General features: G+C 40.6%; 1 protein-coding gene across 2 annotated transcripts in view; it reads right to left on the bottom strand.

The window, feature by feature from the left end:
• Window positions 1–1,290: 1,290 nt before the first annotated feature.
• Window positions 1,291–20,955, bottom strand: part of LOC117257646 (nucleolar protein 4-like) — a 241,050-nt gene continuing 221,385 nt past the window's right edge. Inside the window, exons 6-11 of one of the 2 annotated variants that reach the window (XM_033627884.2) lie at window positions 18,871–19,343; window positions 17,166–17,357; window positions 15,682–15,870; window positions 7,610–7,723; window positions 6,430–6,661; window positions 1,291–2,554 (exon numbers count right to left, since the gene is read on the bottom strand). In XM_033627884.2, the coding sequence (XP_033483775.2) occupies window positions 2,307–2,554; window positions 6,430–6,661; window positions 7,610–7,723; window positions 15,682–15,870; window positions 17,166–17,357; window positions 18,871–19,343 (1,448 nt within the window). In that variant the 3' untranslated portion in view covers window positions 1,291–2,306. The remainder of the gene's footprint in view (window positions 2,555–6,429; window positions 6,662–7,609; window positions 7,724–15,681; window positions 15,871–17,165; window positions 17,358–18,870; window positions 19,344–20,955) is intronic. The other variant, XM_078169753.1, reaches the window with a different exon arrangement.

The raw sequence follows: 20,955 nt of genomic DNA on the forward strand, positions 1-20,955 counted from the left end.
CGGTTTAAGTGTGTACTTGTTGGCCTGATGAGGAGCACCACAGAGACTCCGCTAACACTTCCCTCCCTGCGTCCTCCAGAGGGTGAAAATACGGGAAGGGATCGAAAGGAATCGAGGTCGAAAGAATTCACAGTTAGAAAGTCACAAAACACAACATGAATCAAGCCCTATGAAGCAAAAACAAAGAAACCAACCAACCGGTCTGAGAGAGGCGGGGCGTGTGAGCGTGTTCACCGAGTCCTCCTGTAGGTCTTTGAGTTGTTTTTGCTTTGTTGTGGTCGAGTTGCAGTCGAGGTCGGTTGGTCGGTTGGGTTTTCACGGGGCACTGCGGCTAGCTAACGCCCGGCTTTGTTGAGGTTTTAGGTCTATGGCAGAAGGTCCGGTTTTTGTATAGCAGCAGCAACATGAAAGTTCTTCGTTATAATCATACTAATAATAATAATAATAACAACAATAATAACAATATTAATGGCCATCTCAGAGTTTAACAGATAAACACAGTAAGACAGAGCAGTCCTCCTCTTCCTCTGAAGCCTGGACCGGACCACGGAGGGGAGGAGAAAGAGGAGGATGTTTAGGTCCACGAAGAAGAGGTGAAGAGTAGGTCCAATGAAGAGAAGAAGAGAGGGAGGGGGAGGGGGAGGGGAGATAAACAGAACAATGCTGAGGTTTTGTTGGCGTTACATCTACATTTGTAAAAAGTAGAAGCGGGAGGTAAAATTGCCACCAGTCATCAACATTTAACCCCCCTCTCATTCAAGGAAACCCCTCCCCTCCACACACACACACACACACACACACACACTCCCCTCCCTCCCCTTTAAGGAGAAAATCCCCTCCCGCAGAAACACACTCCTGTCAACTCTGATTCTTCTCAAGTTTTCAAGATGATCTGATTATATACAGCAGCACACGAATGAACCCGCACAGATGAAAGAAAAAGTTTAAAGATTTCAGTGTCTGAAAAGTTTACAACATCAGTTCTCGAAATGCTTCCGACATTACAGGTCTGTTGCGCAATATAATATGATTCTCCCCCCAAAATATATAAACCTTGAAGACATCAGGTGGTAAAGTAGAAGTAAACTGGCTTCTGGTGGGAATGTTACCATTCACTTGCAGTGTGTGTGTGTGTGTGTGTGTGTATATGTGTATGTGTCTGTGTGTGTGTGTGAGGAACTGAAAATGGAGTTGGCAGGTCTGATCTGAGGTATTTCCTGGTGGTCAACATGGCGTCTTGGATGCATAAGTAGCAAGTTGCTCCCTGGGTAAAAGGGGTGAGGAGGATGGGGGGTTCAGGGTGAGGGAAAAGTGCTATAGGACACAGAGAGCTTATATACAAGCGAGCACAAAAAAAGTTTCTCTCCTTTTTTTTTTTTTAAGCCAAACAATTCCTTTTTTTTTTTCTCGTTTCTTTTCCACTTTCCGTCCTGTCGATCCTCTGGACTCAAAGTCTTTTCCGTATTTAGTGCTATCTGTTAAGATAAGTCAAGCCGCTTCTTTCTTTCAGTCACTTGGGAAGAGTTAAAAAAAAAAAGAAAAAAAAAAGAAAGAAAGCTCACTGGACTCCCAAAAAAAGCACAAATTAAATCTTCAGTCAAATCAAAAACACTTGTCGTTTAACAAACAGCTTCAGTAGTACCAAATCAGGGAGTCATTAACTTTGAAACTGTTCTGATCATAAGACGGCGTTGGCCGCCAATCAAACTCCTCGTGTTGGAGCTCCACAGGGAAACTCAAAATTTTACTTCTCCACCCACGAGGATGCAAAGTCTCTTTATCTGAAACCACAGCAGCAGAACAGTCTAGCAGTCTCCTTTACTCTTCTTCCAAGCAACGCTCCTCTTTTCTCCTCCTCCTCTCTTCCTCTCCTCCACACTCCTTCGCTCAGAGTGTAGTCGCTGATTGTGAGGTGCTTCCAGAGAGGAGAGGAAGAGATTCCTCCAGAGTCCTAACGCTCCTTTTTTCTCTGTTATTTCCCTCCTCAGGCAGAATCGATGGATTGAGGTTGTGGGGGATTGTTTTGGGGATGGTGGGGTGGGATTCCTCTCCCTCCCTCCCTCTGTCCCAGTTTCCCACTTTCTCCTCCAAAAAATGAAAAGTGGCCACAGTTACCGAAGAGAAGGCAGATTTAAGGAGGGAAGAGCAAAAACAAGAGGAGGTTGGGTGTTCAGCGTCGATAAGGAGAGACGGGGGGGACGCAGACGGACACAAACGAACATAATGGAAAGTGTGTGTGTATGTGTGTGTGTGTGTGTGTGTGTGTGTGTGTGTGTGAGTGTGTGTTCTCCCACGTTTCCCCCAAATCAGTTCTGCTGCAGGATGAGGTTCTCCAACTCGTCTGCCGAGCGAAGCAAGAAGGCGGCCGACTCCCGGTAGCCGGCGATCAGCTGACGCACGGCCGTGATCTCTGGCTGGCTGAGCTGGGTCGACGCCCCGCCCCCTCCTCCACCCCCGCTGCCCCGCCCGCCCAGGCTGTTGTTGGTGGTGGCAGAGGAGGAGGAGTTACTGATGTTGGCAGAGGAGATAGATTTCATGCTGAGGTCTGTGGGGCCTGAAGGAGGGCAGAGAGGAGGGAGAAAGAGATCAGAGAGAGGGAGTGATGAAGACAAGGATGGAGGGAAGGAGGTGGAGGGGAAAGGATGCGTCAATAAATAGTGAATGGAAGAGAAGAAGAGGAGTAACAGGGAGAGGAGGAGAGGAAGAGAAACATCAGTCAGGTAAAATGACTTCAGACTGCAGGAGTATCAAGTCTTTCATCACCTGTGGCTCCATTAAACTGTGTCCAGCTCCAAAGTAATGGGAGCAATGGACCCTGTAAGCTTCATCTGGCAGCCGTAGCACGAGCTCAACACTTAAACTGGATTTATAGTTGTGTGTTAAGAGTCTACTGCATAGCTTTGGAGCTTATGAGTGTAGCTGCCAGAGCGGTGCCAAAGGTGACAAGCTCATTCACAGAAATGCAACTACATGTCAGGGTGCTGGCGGCTACGGAGACACCACATGGAGACCACATGAGCTGCTGTTGTGTGTTTTTCTCTGACAAGTTTCTGATGCCACTAAAGATTGTTGAGAATGAAAGACACTAAGACCTCAAACTGATCAGTATCATGGGTTGTTGAGTTCCAGGGCCTTTTTTAAGTGATCTATAGAGGGAATCGCCGTGTTGTTTACAAATACTTCCGAGTAGAAAACCACCAGAGTTTAGATATATATATCATTTTTTACATCACTGTATCACTGTGTAGACTAATCTGATGTTTGTAAAGTCTATAAACACTAGGGGTGGGGGAAATTTCCGATTCTTAGATACATTGCGATTCGGACATGGACGAATCTGAATCGATTCACAAACGTCCAAGTTTCGATTATTTAAATCTGTTAATTAGAGTAATACAGAAGGTTCTAAATAATGCGGAACTAAGAAGCGCGGTACGTGTCATCTCCGGGACACTTTGGGATGCGCACCTGGAGCAGACACGCCGACACGTGCACAGAGGAAAACAAACATGGCTGACCGCCTCCCACCTCGCCGTGAGAGCTGAACAGCTTCTTCTAATTTAAACACAGATGCGTGGAAATACTTCGGCTTCTACAACGTTGACGGCGGAAGTGAACTGGACAAGAGCCACATTATATGTAAGCTGTGTCGTGCTAAAATAAAATACTTTGGCAACACAACAAACATGAGAAGCCATGTAACTAGATTCCACCTGACGGAGGAGTCAGGGAGACGGCAGGCTGTTGTTGCTGCGGCAACTAGTGGCGCTACAGACCAGAGAACAATTGAGGAAGCAATTAGAAAGCTGCCACCCTCATCGGAAAAGGCGAAGCGAATTACGAAGGCCATCGCGGCATTTATTGCCAAGGATTTGCGTCCTTATTCTGTCGTGGAAAATCAGGGATTTCGAGCACTGCTGCATACACTGGAGCCCAGATACACCATCCCATCCCGACGCTATTTCACCGACACTCTACCATCAAACCAAAACAGAAGTCATGGCCTCACCGTTGAAGGCAGGTAGGAACGCAGTTACACGTGACGCGTGGACGTCTGTCACCACCGAATCATTTGTTACTCTAACTACGCATTTTATCTTGTGATTTAAGATACCTGTTGTTACCTTTGGTTCCGTACAACGAAGTTGTAACTTTCCAGTTTGCAAGCATTTCCATTTATATGTTTAATAAAATATAATGGAAATGAATTCAACTCTTTCTTATTACAAATGCACTGTTTTAAAAATTGCAAGTGGTGAATGCTTATTCAGTGAGACAAAAATAAATGTGTGTTGTGAAAAAGTGCATCAATATACATAAATTAAAGATGCATCAATAATCGTTTTATAATCGAATCGTAGCCCCTGAATCGTAATCGAATCGTGAGATGCCCAAAGATTCCCACCCCTAATAAACACAATGATTGAACAAACATTACTATTTCTGTGTGCATGTTTTGTAATTAATAACATGGTTATCGTAGATTAGCTGGGCTAACCGTTAGCTGTTAGTGGTGTCTGTAATGACTCAGTAACTCAATAAACAGTCCGTGAAATTTTGATTTTTCCAGCGGATATCTTAGTTACAACATGATTGAGCTAGCAAAGCAGTTTTGTGTTGCTATGTGTGGTATTTATTCAGTTTTGGAAAATCACGATGTCTAGGAAGCATCAGTGGCTGCAGCCGACAGGGACAGTTAGCAAAGCTAACATCAGGACGTCATCTGTTAAAAGCCTCCCGTTGTCGGATACGACATGAAACTACTCCAGTTAGCTCAATCATGTTGTAACTAAGACATCTGCTGGAAAAAATATTTTTTTCACGGACCGTTTATTGAGTTACTGAGTTATTACAGACACCGCTAACAGCTAAGAGCTAACGGTTAGCCCAGCTAATCTACGATAACCATGTTATTAATTACAAAATGTGCACACAGAAATAGTAATGTTTGTTCAATCATTGTGTTTATAGACTTAACAAACATCAGATTAGTCTAAACGGTGATATAGTGACGTGAAAAATGTAAAAATGTGACATATATATATATATATATATATATATATATATATATATATATATATCTCACAAAGTGCATGGTGCAGATGCATTCACCGCGTGTCCATAATCTGGGCACAGTAAGACACAAAGAACAAAGAGGTTGCATTTAATCCCTTAATTAATCAGGTGTGTGTTGAGGCATTAACAGGTTCAACCAATCAGAGTATTGTCTCTTATTCGCTTTAGAAGCCACGCAATTGCCTGGATTTGGCAAATAGGAGAAGTGAGTGGTTTTCTGCTGAGTGAGAGCAAAAATGTTACGGCAGTAAAAAACTGTGGGAAATTTAAGCAGCAAAACTAAAACTGTAGCTGTAAACTTGTCAGAGACGATGAAGTTACGCTGCTCCTTGGGTGTAAATACACACAGCATCTCTCCTAATGGGGAGTCAAATAGCAGCTCTGCAGCTCTGCTCTGTTTACATTTTACAGAATGCCATTAATAATATCCTCATTAATGATGTTATTATTTCACCCACCCAGCCCATCTGTGCTTCTGTGCGTGTGTAACACACATTGTGAACCCTCCTTTGTAGGAACATCTTACTATCTGAATGATGCACCTTTTAAACAGCAGGAAAATGCTGCAGCATTCTGACTTTAGACCAGGTTTTTGTTCGTCAATGACTGATGAAGGTGTGACAAAAGAAACATTGTTTGCTTAATAAAGTTTTTTGCAAGTAATAGAAAATAGTTTGCATTTCTTCAACTATGGACTAGTTCCTCCTGTTCACCTGTCTACAAGTTTTTGGAGGTGTGAAGGTGAGCCTTCACATTCAAGTGTTGGTCACTTTCTGCTGCTTCAAAACAGCAACACACCATCAAAGCGCCTGACCTCTTTTTAAGACCTACACACCGATGGGTGCACAGATGGGCACAAGAACATTTGTTACTTACACAACGTGGGCTCTGGCTGTGAAAATGACAACCTTGTTGATCTGAAACTAGCAATGACAACTCCACAATTATCTTCTTATCAAAAGTTTGTCCTCAAACAGTCACAGAGACTCAAGCCACCAAAGATGGACCTCAGTTAAAGTTTTCAGAGTCTGATAAGCCCGTAACAATAGCAGTTTAGCTAAATGACTTTGAACTCTACATTTAAGTGACATTAGTATCATGTCTGTGTGTTAGCTGTTTCACACTGCCATCTGCTGCTGCCTCCTTTCACTGCTCTCTCTTCTTCTGCTGCTCCTCATTCATCATCTCCTCATTCATCCCCAAATTACCCACTCATGTTGTTTCTTTTCATCTCCTCCCCTCCTCCCTCCTGACCACCTGCTTCCTCTGTTATTCACTCTTCCCTCTAACTATCGTGTCCTGTCCGTCTCCATAAAGACCCTCTTCCTCTGTCCCCCTCTACCATTCTCTCACCGTTGCTCTGAGCAGCAGCGCCGGTTGTCAGGGAAACGGGGTGTTGCATGGCAGCGCCCAGGCCCGGGTATCCACGGTAACCGTAGCTGAGGCCGGCTCCGTTGATGTAGAGCTGGGTGTCCTGGGAGGAGAAGGCTGATGCGGCCAGGGAGTAGGCGGAGTGAGCGAGGGACGCCGGCTCCCTCAGACCCCCTCCACCGCTGGACGGCTTGTCCAGAGAGATCTGCTCATCCTGGAACAGGAAACAGGACGTTTCTTTTCAAAATAATGTACAGCAAGCTGGATGGACCAAAAATGTAACTGGTCTCAAGAACCCAGAGGAAGATTATTATACCGTCAGTCAAATGTTTTCTTTTACAAGTTAAAAGTCTCACTGAGATTAAAATCTTTTTCCAAGGCAAACCTATGGATCAAGAATTACAATAACACTAATAATATATGAACATGTTTGAAGTTTTCCACCACCTTTTTCACAACTTCTAAAATTCCCTGTCAACAGAATCTATGTTATTTAGCTCTGTCTATGGTATCAATACGATAATGGCCCCATAACACCAAGCTGTTGGTTGACCGGTGGCCAATATCGGGCCTACAGTGAATTTTGTCGCCCCCGATTTTACACCGGCATCACTGGGTTATCCCAACAGGCACTAGTAAGCCCTAAACTTTTTTCAGCTGTTTCAGTGTGTCAAATCTGTGTCAGTGAATGCAATCACTCCGATTGTCAGTTCAGCTCAGCGTACGAGAACAGAAACAGAGGTGAGGAAAGCAACCAAACAGCTAAAGTCAACAGGGTGTGAGTTCAAAACAAACTTGTTAAATTAGGTAAGATGGTGTTTTTAGCTACTGAGCTCTTTGGCAGAAACTAAACAGTATTTGTTATTGTTCTTCACTCAATGGTTAGTCTACTTTATTCTTTCAACATCGGGTCTTTTATTTCAACCGAGAAACTGCTGTTTCATGTCACGATGCCAGTCAGCTCGGTGGAGTGGGCAGACTCAAAGGTCTGGACCCAGACGAGATATTTCTTTTACAGTGATTCTAAATAAACAGCTCTGTCCTGAATAGACCAGACAGAAGACAGTCTGCTTTTATGTACATTAATCAGTCAAATACAAAACAAGTAATTCTTTTTCCCTTTCAAGTTTGAATTCAAACACACATACAAATAAACACTTACATAATGGGCGTCGAGGCGCATCCTCTTTGCAGCGTTGCGTGATTCGCTCTCGCAGGCGGCAGCCAGGATGTTTTCAGCCATGGCTGAGGTGAGGTGAGGTGGAGTAGGACGGGTCTGCAGGAAAAACAATGCTGAATTATAGAGACAGGTTCAGCAGCCATGACTGAATATACAGAAGGACACCGACAGTGCTGCTTATGTTGTAGTTATATACTGATTATATTAGACTGAAACAAGTGTGATTATTTATTGAACAGTGTACGACACGTTAACGACCACACCAAAACCCTTGGCTGGAACTGACTCGATTTTACTAGTGACAAATATTCAAAGTGTGTTTGTGTATGAGAGGAAAAATACAAAAGAATAAAAACTTTTAAGAAACATCATGTAAATGGCATCCTTTGTGAACCAGAAAGGGCATTTACATTTGACAGAGTTTCCAGTTTTAATATTCAATGGTAAAAGAAAAAGTCAAATTAAATTAACTTTAAAAAAAGAAGCTTTTAATTAATGCAAGCACATCATTATTTATTTTAATTTTAATTTTAATTAGTTAGTTTTATTAGCTAGTTTTTTTTAGCTTTTTTATATTACTTTTTATTACTTTTTTAAAAATTTACTTTTTTACTCTATATTAATTTTATTCTCCAGTTTGCTGCAATTTTCTGATTTTGATTTATTGCAGTTCTGACTTTTTGTTTCCTATTAAACCATGTAAAACACTTTGTAACTTTGTTTTGAAAAGGGCTGTTTGAATTAAGTCTATTAAAATGATAATAATTATTATTGTCATCATTATTATTATTATCAACCATACAAAGTTCTCTGTCTTCTGAAATAATAATTCCTGTGTGATGTTTGCAGGTAATAAAAGAACCAATGAGAATTGTGTTTGCCTATTTTATACCTCTGCAGCTGTGGGCCTTTGTGTTTTGTGTACGCACCTCATGTGAGCACCAGACATATATATTACTGCAGCAGATGGTCCATAGCGTGTAATTTCACACATGCATTTTAAGACCAGAAGTGTTCAGAAGCTGCACCTCCCAACTTTGATGTCCAATCAAACGGCTGCTGTCTGCAGTGCCTGGTGCATTGTTACATTATGTCAGTAAGCTTTTTCACAGAAGTATAAATTAGGCATAATGTTTATGAGCAGATTGGATTGACAGACAGTTAGTACTGGTACATTGCTTTGATATCAAATGTATAAACGTGATAAAATCCCAACAGGCATCCTTCACTATGATTATAGAAACTGATGCAAATTGGATCTGTAGGCAGATTGCACCTCCCTGATGCCTTCAGTACTGAGTAGTGTAACATTGTGCTTCACCACTGGGGGGCAGCAGAGACATTTCAATGACTGGCTCATCTTTACAATCAGTGTGAAGCAGCCTGTTGCCTCTCAGACTCCACACAATGTTACTGATGGGTCAACATCACTAATTGTCCCATCGTACACCTCTCCTGCATCAGTACAGTAACATCCACCAATCTTGTGATAGTGCTGCAGCTGATTCTGCACACTAAACTAAGATAGCTGATTTATTAAATATAAAGGTGCAATACATTGGGTACCTTAAAGTAGAAATACAATTTTAACTCTGGTTTTCCATTCACACAAATCCATTCTCACCTTCAACATTTCATCCTGGTGCAACTCACTAACCACCAAACACAAAACTCCCCTGCGTAACTAATCAGGCCAGCAAAATAAGCAGCTCACCCCAAACTCCTCCATCTGAGCTGTATGACCCCTCAGTGATCAGGGTGGCTTTCCTGATCCTTCTCAGCCCCTCCACCACTCCCTCCACTTACTGCCATCAGGCAGACGCTACAAACTCCCACTGGCCCAGAACAACATCTACAAGGGGTCCTTAATTTCCTCTGCAACAACCTCAATTTCCTCTGCAACAACCACCCTGAACAATCTAAAACAGACACTGCACTTTAACCTGCACTTTATCCTTTTCCATAATATTTGTTATAAATGTGTTTTAAATGTGAATCATGTGTACTGCTGAGCCTTGTTGAAGAATTTCTGTCATTCTTGGGGCAGACAATAAAATTTATCTATCTATCTGCAAAGACCTGAATTCAAAATGTTACTTAAAGTATTCATCATGCAGCTCAGCTGATTCAAACATGTTTTTTTTATCACTAAGGAAATATACCATAGGAGTATTTTAAAGGGGAACACCACCTAAATTAAGATTTCCAATATGTTATTTCTATGGCCTTGGAAAGTTCGAACAATATTGTGAACATGAAGTACTCGATCTATCCAGAAACCAGAGAAGTCAGTCTCAAACGTGATGTCATAGGGGAGCTGCTCCATAGACAATCAACGTGAGTCTGATTTTGTGGACCCACAGAAAGTTTGTTTTCTGTTTTTTTTTTCTAATACCAAAATGAGCTTTATTCTATAGTAGTGCTCTCAGTTCTGAAACTGAAAATGTACCCATTTACTCCGAACAATTCCCTGGGTGCTGTCAGTGTCATCTAGAAAAAATTTTCAGCATTCATTGTCTATGGAGCAGCTCCAGACTTTAGAGTTTTAGCACTGTAGTTTTTGGATTTGGGACAAAGTTGTTCACTTTAACAAATATTTTCAAATTGCCTTAGGCCATAGGAATAACACATGAATTTAAAATTGGGTGTAGTTCCCCTTTAATGTCGACGTTCGTCAATATGGATCTAATTGTAGATATTGTATACTACTGGGTCGCTTAGAATTAAAGTACTCCATCATATCATATCAGCTTATCCTATGTTTTTGTATGTAAAAACTAACTAAAGCTGTCAGATAAAGGTAGTTGAGAAAAAAGTACAATATTTCCCTGTGAATGGAGTAGACAGATGCAAAAATGGAAATACTCAAGTCCAGTTTTGACATACTAATATTTTACTTAAGTACAGTATTTCAATACATGTACTTAGTTACTTTCCACCGCTGAACTATTTCAAGACAAATGCGATACCTCGAGGCTCGACCTCAGTCACTGGTTCAGTATAAAATTAAGTTCTCCAAGAAGATGTGGAGGCAGTGACAACATCTGACCTCTTCATGAATTATTCTGGATGATTTAGATCCTCAGCACCTCAGTGAAGAACGATCTGACAGCATGAGGGTTCTTTGTCTAAGACATTATTATTTTTTAATCACTTGCAAAGATCACATTGATTAAATTATCTGTCACTGCACACACCCTGCTGGTTCCTGCTGATGTCGTGTTATCAAGTGTGAGACACATTAACAGCACACATCTGTCACTTAAAGTCAGTTTGTCACTTGATGTGTCTTGACATTCTGCACCGTGTCACATCTGTAAACTGAAATAAACTGACTGGAGCGTGCTGTTTCTATAGTTACATCTCATTTACAGGCACATTTTATCTTCTTTTCACAAAGATGGTAATTGTTGCTGGTCTCCTGGTGAAGGCTGCAGCCTTTTATTAAACAAGACACAAATACATTGCATTATATATATGTAACAAATATCAAATTATTGTTACTTTTAGAGGTTAAAATAACTGTAGAGCACTCAGGGAGCAAACACCAAGGTAAGACATGTTATTTTAATAAAATTAAGAGTCTTTCCTGCTGCATCTGATGAAAATGATGAAAAACAATCATGATGATTTTTGGAGAGTAATCGTGATCCTCTGAATATTAGGACTTTGGACACAAATGATATGTGACCAATTAATAAAAAATAACTACTGCCTTGCAGTTGTATGCCTCTGCCAACATGCCAAGTTGCAGTTTACATCCATGTCAGTGAAAACGTGGATGTTTCACACACAGAAGATCTATACAGTCAACTCAAGATTAAGGTCACCAATTCAGTATCTGACCAAATGTCTCCCCTTCTGTTCCTGAGATATGACGTTAAAACGTGATGATGTCACAGTGAAGCTGACCTTTGACCTTTTGGATATAAAATATCATCGTGACATCATTCTATCCTATTAGACATTTGTTCAAAATTTTGTCAAAATTAGCACATGGATTCCAGAATTATGGCCAAAAACATGTTTTATGAGGTCACAGTAACCTTGACCTTTGACTACCAAAGTCTAATCACTTCATCTTTGAGTCCAGGTAGACGTTTGCACCAAATTTGAGGAAATTCCCTCAAGGTCTTCCTGAGACATCACGAAATCGAAGAAAAGAGGTGGAGACTGACAAAGGTCACAGTGACTTTGGACCACCAAAGTCTAATCACTTCATCCTTGAGTCCAAGTGGATGTCTGCATCAGGTTTGAAGAAACTCCATCAAGGTTTTACTGAGATATCAGGTCACAGTGATCTTGACCTCTGACTAAAATCTAATCAGTTTATCCTTGAGTCCAATCAGACGTTTGTGCCAAAATTGAGGACATTCCCTAAAGGCCTTCACGATGAGAGAGACATAAGGACACAGTGATCTTGACCTTTATCTTCATATGTAAAAAGTAACCAAAGCTGTCAGATAAAGTTAATCCCTGAGTCCAAGTAGATGTTTGTGCCAAATTCGAAGAAATGCCCTCCCAGTGTTTCTGAGATATCGCCTTCACATTAATGAGACAAGGTCACAGCGACCTTGACCTTTGTTTTGATCTTGACCTCGATCTTTGACCACAGAAGTGGGATGGACCAATGTACGTACATATATACAGACAACCTAAGGGCGTGAATGAGATATCGCATTCACAATATAATAATGCCTCAAACCACGGCTTTCGCCCGACGTGGAAGAATAAAAACTGAAGCTGAAGATAAATTTCAAATAGTTTTGGCAACTACTTTGAGAATGCAAAACTATTTTATAATGTAAATATCTTATATATAATTTCATTCTAGAATTTTATAATGAAAATCTTTTTATAATGTAAACATACACAAGAGCAAATGTGTTTTTGAGAGAATAATTGGTTTTATACACTGGTGAATGTTAGCCTTATAGGACAGCACACATAAACATACCACACTTATTTCTAAACAATCCAGAGACAGCATGTTTGTGTTTCGACCTGGTTTGACAGAAAAGTCTGGAACAAAACAATTTTCTGTCTCTTAAATTCACCTTAATTCCTCCAATCTGTTTATTCCCTCTTGTTCTGTATCTGCATTTGCTTCTGTGTGAAGTGTTTTGCCCGGATCTTGTTGAAAATTCTCAAGGCACTTAAGCACAGATAAACAACAGTGGAGAACATTTCACCTACTAAAGCACATATACTAAGTGAAAGCTTTTGTTCACTCTTGTGCACACACAGTACAGAGATACTGTACATGCTGTACAGAATAAAAACCACCAGGAAACAACAGAAGATGTCCTCTAGCTGCCTGGTTCCCGCAGGACTGACTGACAAAAGAAGCAAGGCCAGTGCTGCATTATGGGCTCTGCTCTGAACATGTTGCTGATCAACCACACTCCACTTATATAAAACTGTACAATAAAAAGAGAACATCAGAACATAACTGGATGTTCAAGATCGTTGGATGAACCACAGATGACTCACACTAACTCAACAAGCTACACTATTCATTTATTTATTTATTTGCACACCCATTTCTTCCCATTGATTTTATTGGTCACATAACTTGTTCTAAACATGTAAATAACAACTGAAAACTCAGAACTAAAATTTGAGTGTGAGGAGGAAAAAGCTGGTGAGAGATTCTGATTTAGTCACATTACCTTGAAGAACACGTTTAATATGTGTAATATCTACACTTAGGATGCAGATGAGGCTGACGCAGTTAATGCCACTGCTGAAATATCTGCAGAGTGAAATGGGAATTATATGTCTGTCAGTCTGAAAGCTTTCTGAGAGCAGGTATCATGTCTGCAGCACAGAGCTGATCACATTGTGACTCGTCTGGGCAGCTCCGACTGAATTAAATCAACTGTCTAATGCTGCATTCAAGTCATGTTGGAACAAGCATGAAAAGGATAAAAACCAACTGCATTTTGGAAAAGATTAAATTCTCATGGAGAGGGTGTGAAAACAAATTCTACCACATCTGCCTAACTAGCCTAGTTTAAATGACAAAAAACATGGTCAATCACATCCTTATATCTTCCCAGTCGCCCCTTTTTTTTATCTTATTCTTTATTGTTTTATATACACTAAATAAACAATAGCTAGAACGATACATTTTATCTGTAAAAACTATATTTTGCGAACGTGTTTGCTCTACCTGTGCCTTTTTCTATACATGCACGACAACTCACCCTTTAGAGTATTTTTGATTTTTGACTTGTTGAATATTTTCTGTATTTTTGTATCAGAAATTCTGTTTTCACTTTTATACTACTGCTGCTGTTTGTTTAACTTTAAAAACCCCAATAAAAAGAGCTGAACAACAAAAGGATAACATGTCACTGCTGCAAATTAGAAATATTGCAATATATACATGTTAGATTTTTAATAACTACAGCCATCTGATACAAATACTTACACTACTACCGCTGTTACTACTATTATTATATTGTTACTGTAGTCCTTTTAATGTGTTACTTTAAAGATATAGGGTGCAGGATCTTATTAATAAAAATAAAATAACTTTGTATAGAAGTAATCCCTCCCAGTCATCACTTATGACCCCTGAAAAATGTGTGGTGATGCATTTTTCTGCAGAGACTCTGCTCTCTGCCTGTTTCTTCTAATTTTCTTCTTACTGACTGTGTTCTGGGTGTTTACGGGTGTGTACCTCCACAACATGAGGTCAGGACTTCATAAAAAGGTAGCGAGCAGGTGCCAGACTGTAAGCAGCACGTATCCAAGAGACACAGGGCCAAAAAATGCTATTACAGTGAGGTGAAATGCCAAACAATAATGACTCTGAGGTTGGCTTTTACTTTCACTTTCACTGGCGAGCGTCTTTACAAACAGTAACCACAATCCTGCATAGCAAATATTGTGATTATTGATCTATGGCTCCATTCTCTAGTTCCAGCTTCTCCAATGTAAAATTTTGCTGCTTTTTTGTTTTGTATAATTCTAAACTGATTCTAGTTCAGTTCTGGACTGTTGGTTGGACAAAACAAAACAATACCTGGGAAATATAATGTGCATATTCTTCTATAATCTGACATTTAATGGAGAACTCATTAATAGAGAAAATAATCATCTGAATATCTGATAACAAAATAATTGTTAGTCGCAGCCCGACTTTGCTAACAGAAAATATGGAGTTGTCTATTAAGACAGCCAAGATGCCAGACGGAAATGTTGGCATTGTATGTTTCTGGAAAACCAAGAATATGTGATATTATTACTTCACATTCATATTATAGTAACGTTTATACCGAGATGTAGTATATGAGCTGACTTTTTCATCAGGAGGAGGAGGAGGAGATGGAGGATGGCGTGACAACTAGGTGAGATGCCTGTCAAGCTGCAGACCACTGTTTGAGACCACGTGTCAGTGACCTGTCGCTGTGTTTCCTGCCAGGATTGTGCCTCCAGAAGTGGGTATTTTAAGCCAAATCGTGATCTTTTCCTGACCATAACCAAGTAGTTTTTGTGCCTTAACCTAACCACATGTTAACTGTGGCGTTGTTGAAACGTAAAGAAACATAAAGTTTATAGAGGTATCATATGAAATGGAGTGGAATACAAATTATCATTATATGCTGATGATTTGTTATTGTATGTAACTGATCCCACTGCTTCTATTCCTGCTGTTTTAAATATTCTGGAGAATTTCAGTTCCTTCAGGTTGTAAATTAAATTTGGGGAAAAGTGAGTGTTTTCCTGTCAACAGTGCAGGCAGTTTTTTATTTTGATTTGATGCTTTTTTATTTGTTCTTGTTTTCATATGTATGTGTATGTATATGTATATGCATATATGTATATATATTTTAAAAATGAAAATTGTATACACCTGAAGTATGGTATTCATTTTCAATAAAAATATTTGGGAAATATAATGTTTCAATGTATTGGCTACATAATCATATAAAAATGTAACATATCGGTTTGCAGCAATGTACGATGCCAGCATTTTTTCTGGCGGCTGGGTTGTTTAAGACATCTTGCTTACAAATACACAAATAAACAAACGGGTACAGTACCTCCATGCCGTTCTTCTTCATGCGTCGGCAGGATTTGAGGTAGGTGCGGATGCGCTTGCGGGCGCGTTCCTGGAACTCTGGGAACTGTCTGCTGCAGGACTCGATGATGGCCTGGATCTTCTCCTTGGGCTGTTTGGAGATGGGAACCATCCGATCCAAGTTCTCGTCCACAAACAGACGCACAAACATCTGCAGGAAGACAACGCAGCTGTTAGAGAACAGATATATACTCTGGGGCCCTGAGGGGGGAGTAATAAGTAAATCTTAAAATCAATCCTAAAATGAACTTGCAGCCAGTGTAAGGTCATTAAATTTGGAGTAATGTGTTCTCTATTACTGATTATTGCTAGAATTTTTTTGCTGCATGTTGAGCAATTTGGAGTCTTTTAATTGATTTCTGATGCATTCTTGGTAAAAGACCACTGCAGTTGTCCAATCATGCGGAAATAAAAGTATGAATGATAGTTTAAGTGTCATTAAAACTCAAAATGACTGGATCATCTTGTTGGTGTTTCTCAAATTTGAGGTTTGTGTCAAAGAGCACACCCAGGTTCCATTCCTAACATACTTTTATTTTTGGTACTTAAAGTATATTTTGATGCCAAACTTTTAGACTTGTACTGTAAATGCAAAACTCATAACAAAGTATTTCTACACTGTGTTATTGCTACACACTTCATCCACCTCTGTGTCTGTATGTGCATTAAAGCGGCACCAATAGTTTTCTTGGTCACATACAGACAGAGAGAAACTGACCAAAACACATCTTTGACATACTAAAGCCTTCTAAATTATGATGGCAGACACATTTACACATCTATAAAAACATTTCCACTCATTTGGAGTTGTGTTTCTGTCCTGCTGATTAATCTACGTCCAGAATTCTCTCTCTTTATAGCTCTGGTTTTGCCTCCTCAGAAATATATCTGACTCTGTAGCTGCTTGATGTTTTGCTTTAATCACCATTTAGTTGCTACCTGTGTGTGTCTGCTGTTTGGTGCTGGGCAGGAAGTGTACAGAGGGTTTATCAGAGCTTGTTTGCTGAGAACAGCTGCCTGCTGCTGGAAACAGAGTTAATGATGAGCGGAGAGACTGAACCAAACAGTAAATGTGGTGAAAAACCAAAACAAGGAGCTCAGAGAGGCTAAAGGACTCCATAAGAGCTTGAGAGTTTCTGTGGGTTCATCAGCCTTTATAATTACAATTGCCCTCAGCAATTACACGTAGTAACTTGATCCACTGTTAATATAAAATAAATATATACAGTCACCCTTTCTGTATGTCCTGTGTGTTCTTTCATGTGTATTTTGTGGGTTTTTTGTGTTTTTCTGCCTGTGAGTGTGTGTGATTAATGACTGACGGGTTTTAATGGAGGACCAGACAGTCTGCTCTTCAATATCTTTTCTTTATGAATATAAGGAGACACCTTATTGATCCCAGCGGGGACATCATGTGAGATCCAACACACACTGTCTCTGACTTACATTGAAGGCTTTTAGTCTCTCGGGATCGACTCCCTCTGTGTCGTTAATCTTGTCATTGTCGTCGTGGTCGTCATGGTCGTCGTCGTCATCATCAGGGGCGACCTGGCTGCCATGACGTCCCGTGGTCAGGTCCTCAGCACCCAGGTCCATCTTCATGCTGTCGTAGCTGCCACCTGAACTGTACTGGGGAGACTGAACACACACATGATGATGATGAGTATTACATGAGCCCAGAATTAGGTCTCTTTATCTATGCACTGTCTCTTTTTTTACCATTTATGAGCTTCACTGTTTCATTGTTCTAGTTGACTTGTTCTTAATGAAACACTACTTAAGAGTTTCATTAGGATCTGACAGCTTATCAATGAAGCGGCCTTTAAACACAGACATTTAGGTCTTTGATTGAGTACGGAAGCCCTGAGAGACAAATGAGAAAAAAAAAATTCTAAATCTGATCTAAATTGTTTTCTCTTCTGTTTATATGACTTAAGAACAAGTGAAACAGGTTTTGCCAGGGGAATTGTTACATTAAAAAAATATCATCTGTGAAAACAGGTGAAAAGGTTTTGGCAAGTGAATTATTTTTGCTGTAATACTTTTTGAAGTGCAAAACTACCTCATGTTCTAAAACAGGACTAAAAGCATTCATGTTTTCTTCCAGGTGAGCTCGAAATAAAATACTGTAACATGCTAACACACAATATATGTATCTTGTGTTTGAAGTACATTGAAAAATTAAACTCACTTGGAAGAAAACATGAATGCTTTTTGTCGCATGTAGAGCATTAGGGAATGGTGCACTTCAGAGTATTGTGGCTGAAATGAGTATTACAAAGACAAACATAGAAAAATGATCCTAGCTTCTTCTACCTACTTCTTTTAACTTACCAGCTTAAGAGAGAAAACACTTTCAATCAGAAATAGAAAATGGAATACCACATTTTTTCTTCTCACTTGCCTGTCAGGGCTTCCGTACTTGAGACACTCAACAGACATCATGGAGGAAATATCAGCCTTTAACAGTGTAAAAACTTAATTTGTGTTTGGAAAAGCACTGTACAACAATTACAGATTATTAATCAGTAACTACTGTGATTATCAATTCATCATTTGAGTCACTTTTTTAATATTTTCTGGTTCCAGCTTCTTTAATGTGACGATTTTCTGCTTTTCTCATCATGTTAGTTAGACTCTGGGAAGGTGGGGTGGTCATTTTCAATGTTTTTTAATGTTTCATAGAGTAAAACGCTTCAGTGAGAAGATAATCGACAGATAAATGAATAATAAAAATGAGTGACCAATTTAAGTTTAAACTGGTATTAAACTGGTTTGTTCTGGTTTTAAACTGAGTTATTGTGGCCTGGATGCTAATCAGCTACTGAGTGCAAATATTTAACATAATAATTTTTTAGCATGTTGCCTCGTAGCATTACTGTCCCGGATTTGAACCTTATTCAACAGGAGCTTTCTTGTTTGAAATGTACATGTCATTATGTCTGTGCTGGTTTACTTAGATTGCGCAAAGACATGTCGGTTCGGTGAAATAGAGACTCAGTTGTCTGCGAGAATGAATGTGTCAGCCTGTTTATAGTGTACATGTTGGACTCCAGTCCTTGAGGTTGATGATGTCAGATTAACAACACAAACAAACAATCACTTGTGTGTAAATGTGTGCACAGCATGTATGTCTGATGTGTGGTCTCACCTTGCCCCCATAGTCCCTGCTGTCTCGGTCCAATCGCAGCTCGGTGGTATGTGTATGGGACTGAGAGTGTGTGTTGGGAGTGTGTGCATTATGTGCGTGCGGCAGTGGCAGAGGCAGGGCAGGGTGTGGAGCCAGGGGAGGTTTGGCAGCCAGTGGGTACTTCCTCCGGAGCTCCTCAGGCGCGTTGGGGTGCAGAGCGCCAAGCAGCGCCGCAGCCGCCGCTGACACAGTGACGGGCAGGTGTGAGGTGGACAGGGGCAGGCGCTGAGGGGGAGGGTCGCTCAGGTTCATCGGCTGCTGGTCCTCGGACGATGAGGAGGAGGAAGTAGGCGTGCTGAAGTCCAGCGGGGCGGGGCCTCCGTTGCCATTGACGACCTCTGTTTCCCTGACGATGGCACCATCCGTTACAGCGGAGGAGGGAGGGGTCAGGGCAGGCAGGCCGTTCCCACTGCCGCTCTCTGATGATGAGTCCTCTGAAAGGAGACGGAGAGGGAGGGGTTAAATTTCACAGATTGACAAACACATTTTTCTGTTGCTAAACTGTTGTTGCTTCTTGTTTGTGATGTTTATTTCCCACCCTGCTTCCAGCAGCAGATGAGCACACAGCTGAAGCCTTGTGTTCAGTGGGATGTGATAAGAGACTTCCTCACATTAACAACTGATGAAGTTACAGACACACTGACAACGAGAAGAAACAAGCTGCAGCTCATATTTATTACTACATGTGGACAAAGACCTACAACAGACTGTGTGCTCTGTGGGTCAAACATAAATCTACATACACAAATAAATCTGTCAACACTGACATCTAGGGCCTGAGGCTCAGTCCACCTAAATCACACACACAAAATCACATCTTCTTAGTAACTTGTGGTACTTAGTCATACAGACAGGTGAGGTTTCAGTGTAACGTGCCCATATTCTCACATATCAATCTCACAGACATCTGCCAACAGCATAATGCAGTGGGAGCAGAGTTGACTTGACATCCCGTTTTGCCGTTTCGGCCTGGTGCACAAGCTAAATGTTTGATTTAATGTAAACTGGCTGAACCAGCGCTTGTCATTATGACACGTTTCATTATGACACATATGACAGATTTAAAAGTGGCCTACATCAGCAACCTTTGCTGATGGCGTCACAGCGCTAAATCCAACTTGTATTGCATTAGCAATAAGCAACATGACAATGTGTTTGTTTATTAACGGACTAATGGAGCCACTAGTGTTTGACAGGCCGTGAGCTGAGCACAGCAACATGAAGGAGATCGAACTTTAGTGAGGATGGGAGGGGCAGAGCTGTGCATGCTGTGTTTGTTTACTAGAAAGTTAATGTGTTTTTTGGGGTGACAAGACAAGACAGAGTTAATCTCTCAAGAAAACTAAGAGAGAACTGCACCAATATGACAACTTTTTGGTTTTGAAGTTGATGAATAAGGTATCTTAATTGGCTGCCTATGACACGCTTTGCTGTTTTGAACTGAACTTTAGATAGACACCCTCTTTCAATTTATTCCTGTTGCTCACTTTGAAAGCTTTGCTATGAACGAGGAACGGCTGATTCATGAAGTTAAATTGAGACACTAGCACACGATATCTTCTTATTTCACACAAAAACCAAACTTCGGTGGAAGCTAGCTGGAGGAAGATCGCCAGGGAGCTGAAAGTTTCTATTACGCTAAACAACCATCGCTAAAAATAAGCTAGGCTACTTGCTGTTGGTAAAGTAAATATCGCAATATCAAATGTGTGGTTTCTGTCTGAAAAGCACAAACATAGGAAGATAGCAAGTATACAGTAGCCATGTGGTGTCTGTTGCATGACAGACGTGCATATTTAATAGTTTAAGTGTGGACAGAGAACTCCGATGTTACTTGATATGACCTGATAACCAGAGGCTTGTTTGCATCTTGTCTCACTACGGGGTGGCTGCTGAAACAAGTGCTCAAAATTTGATATACCGCAAAATTGGCCTTACATAAACTATGCATCTGTTACTCTGCATGATCCACAAACCTCAGAGTGAACAGTTAGTTAGTCAGCATTAGTCAACTAAAGAAATAAAGAAGCTTGTGATTCTGCTCTC

Source organism: Epinephelus lanceolatus, chromosome 8 (assembly GCF_041903045.1).
Source record: "Epinephelus lanceolatus isolate andai-2023 chromosome 8, ASM4190304v1, whole genome shotgun sequence".
Taxonomy (NCBI): Eukaryota; Metazoa; Chordata; class Actinopteri; order Perciformes; family Serranidae; genus Epinephelus; species Epinephelus lanceolatus.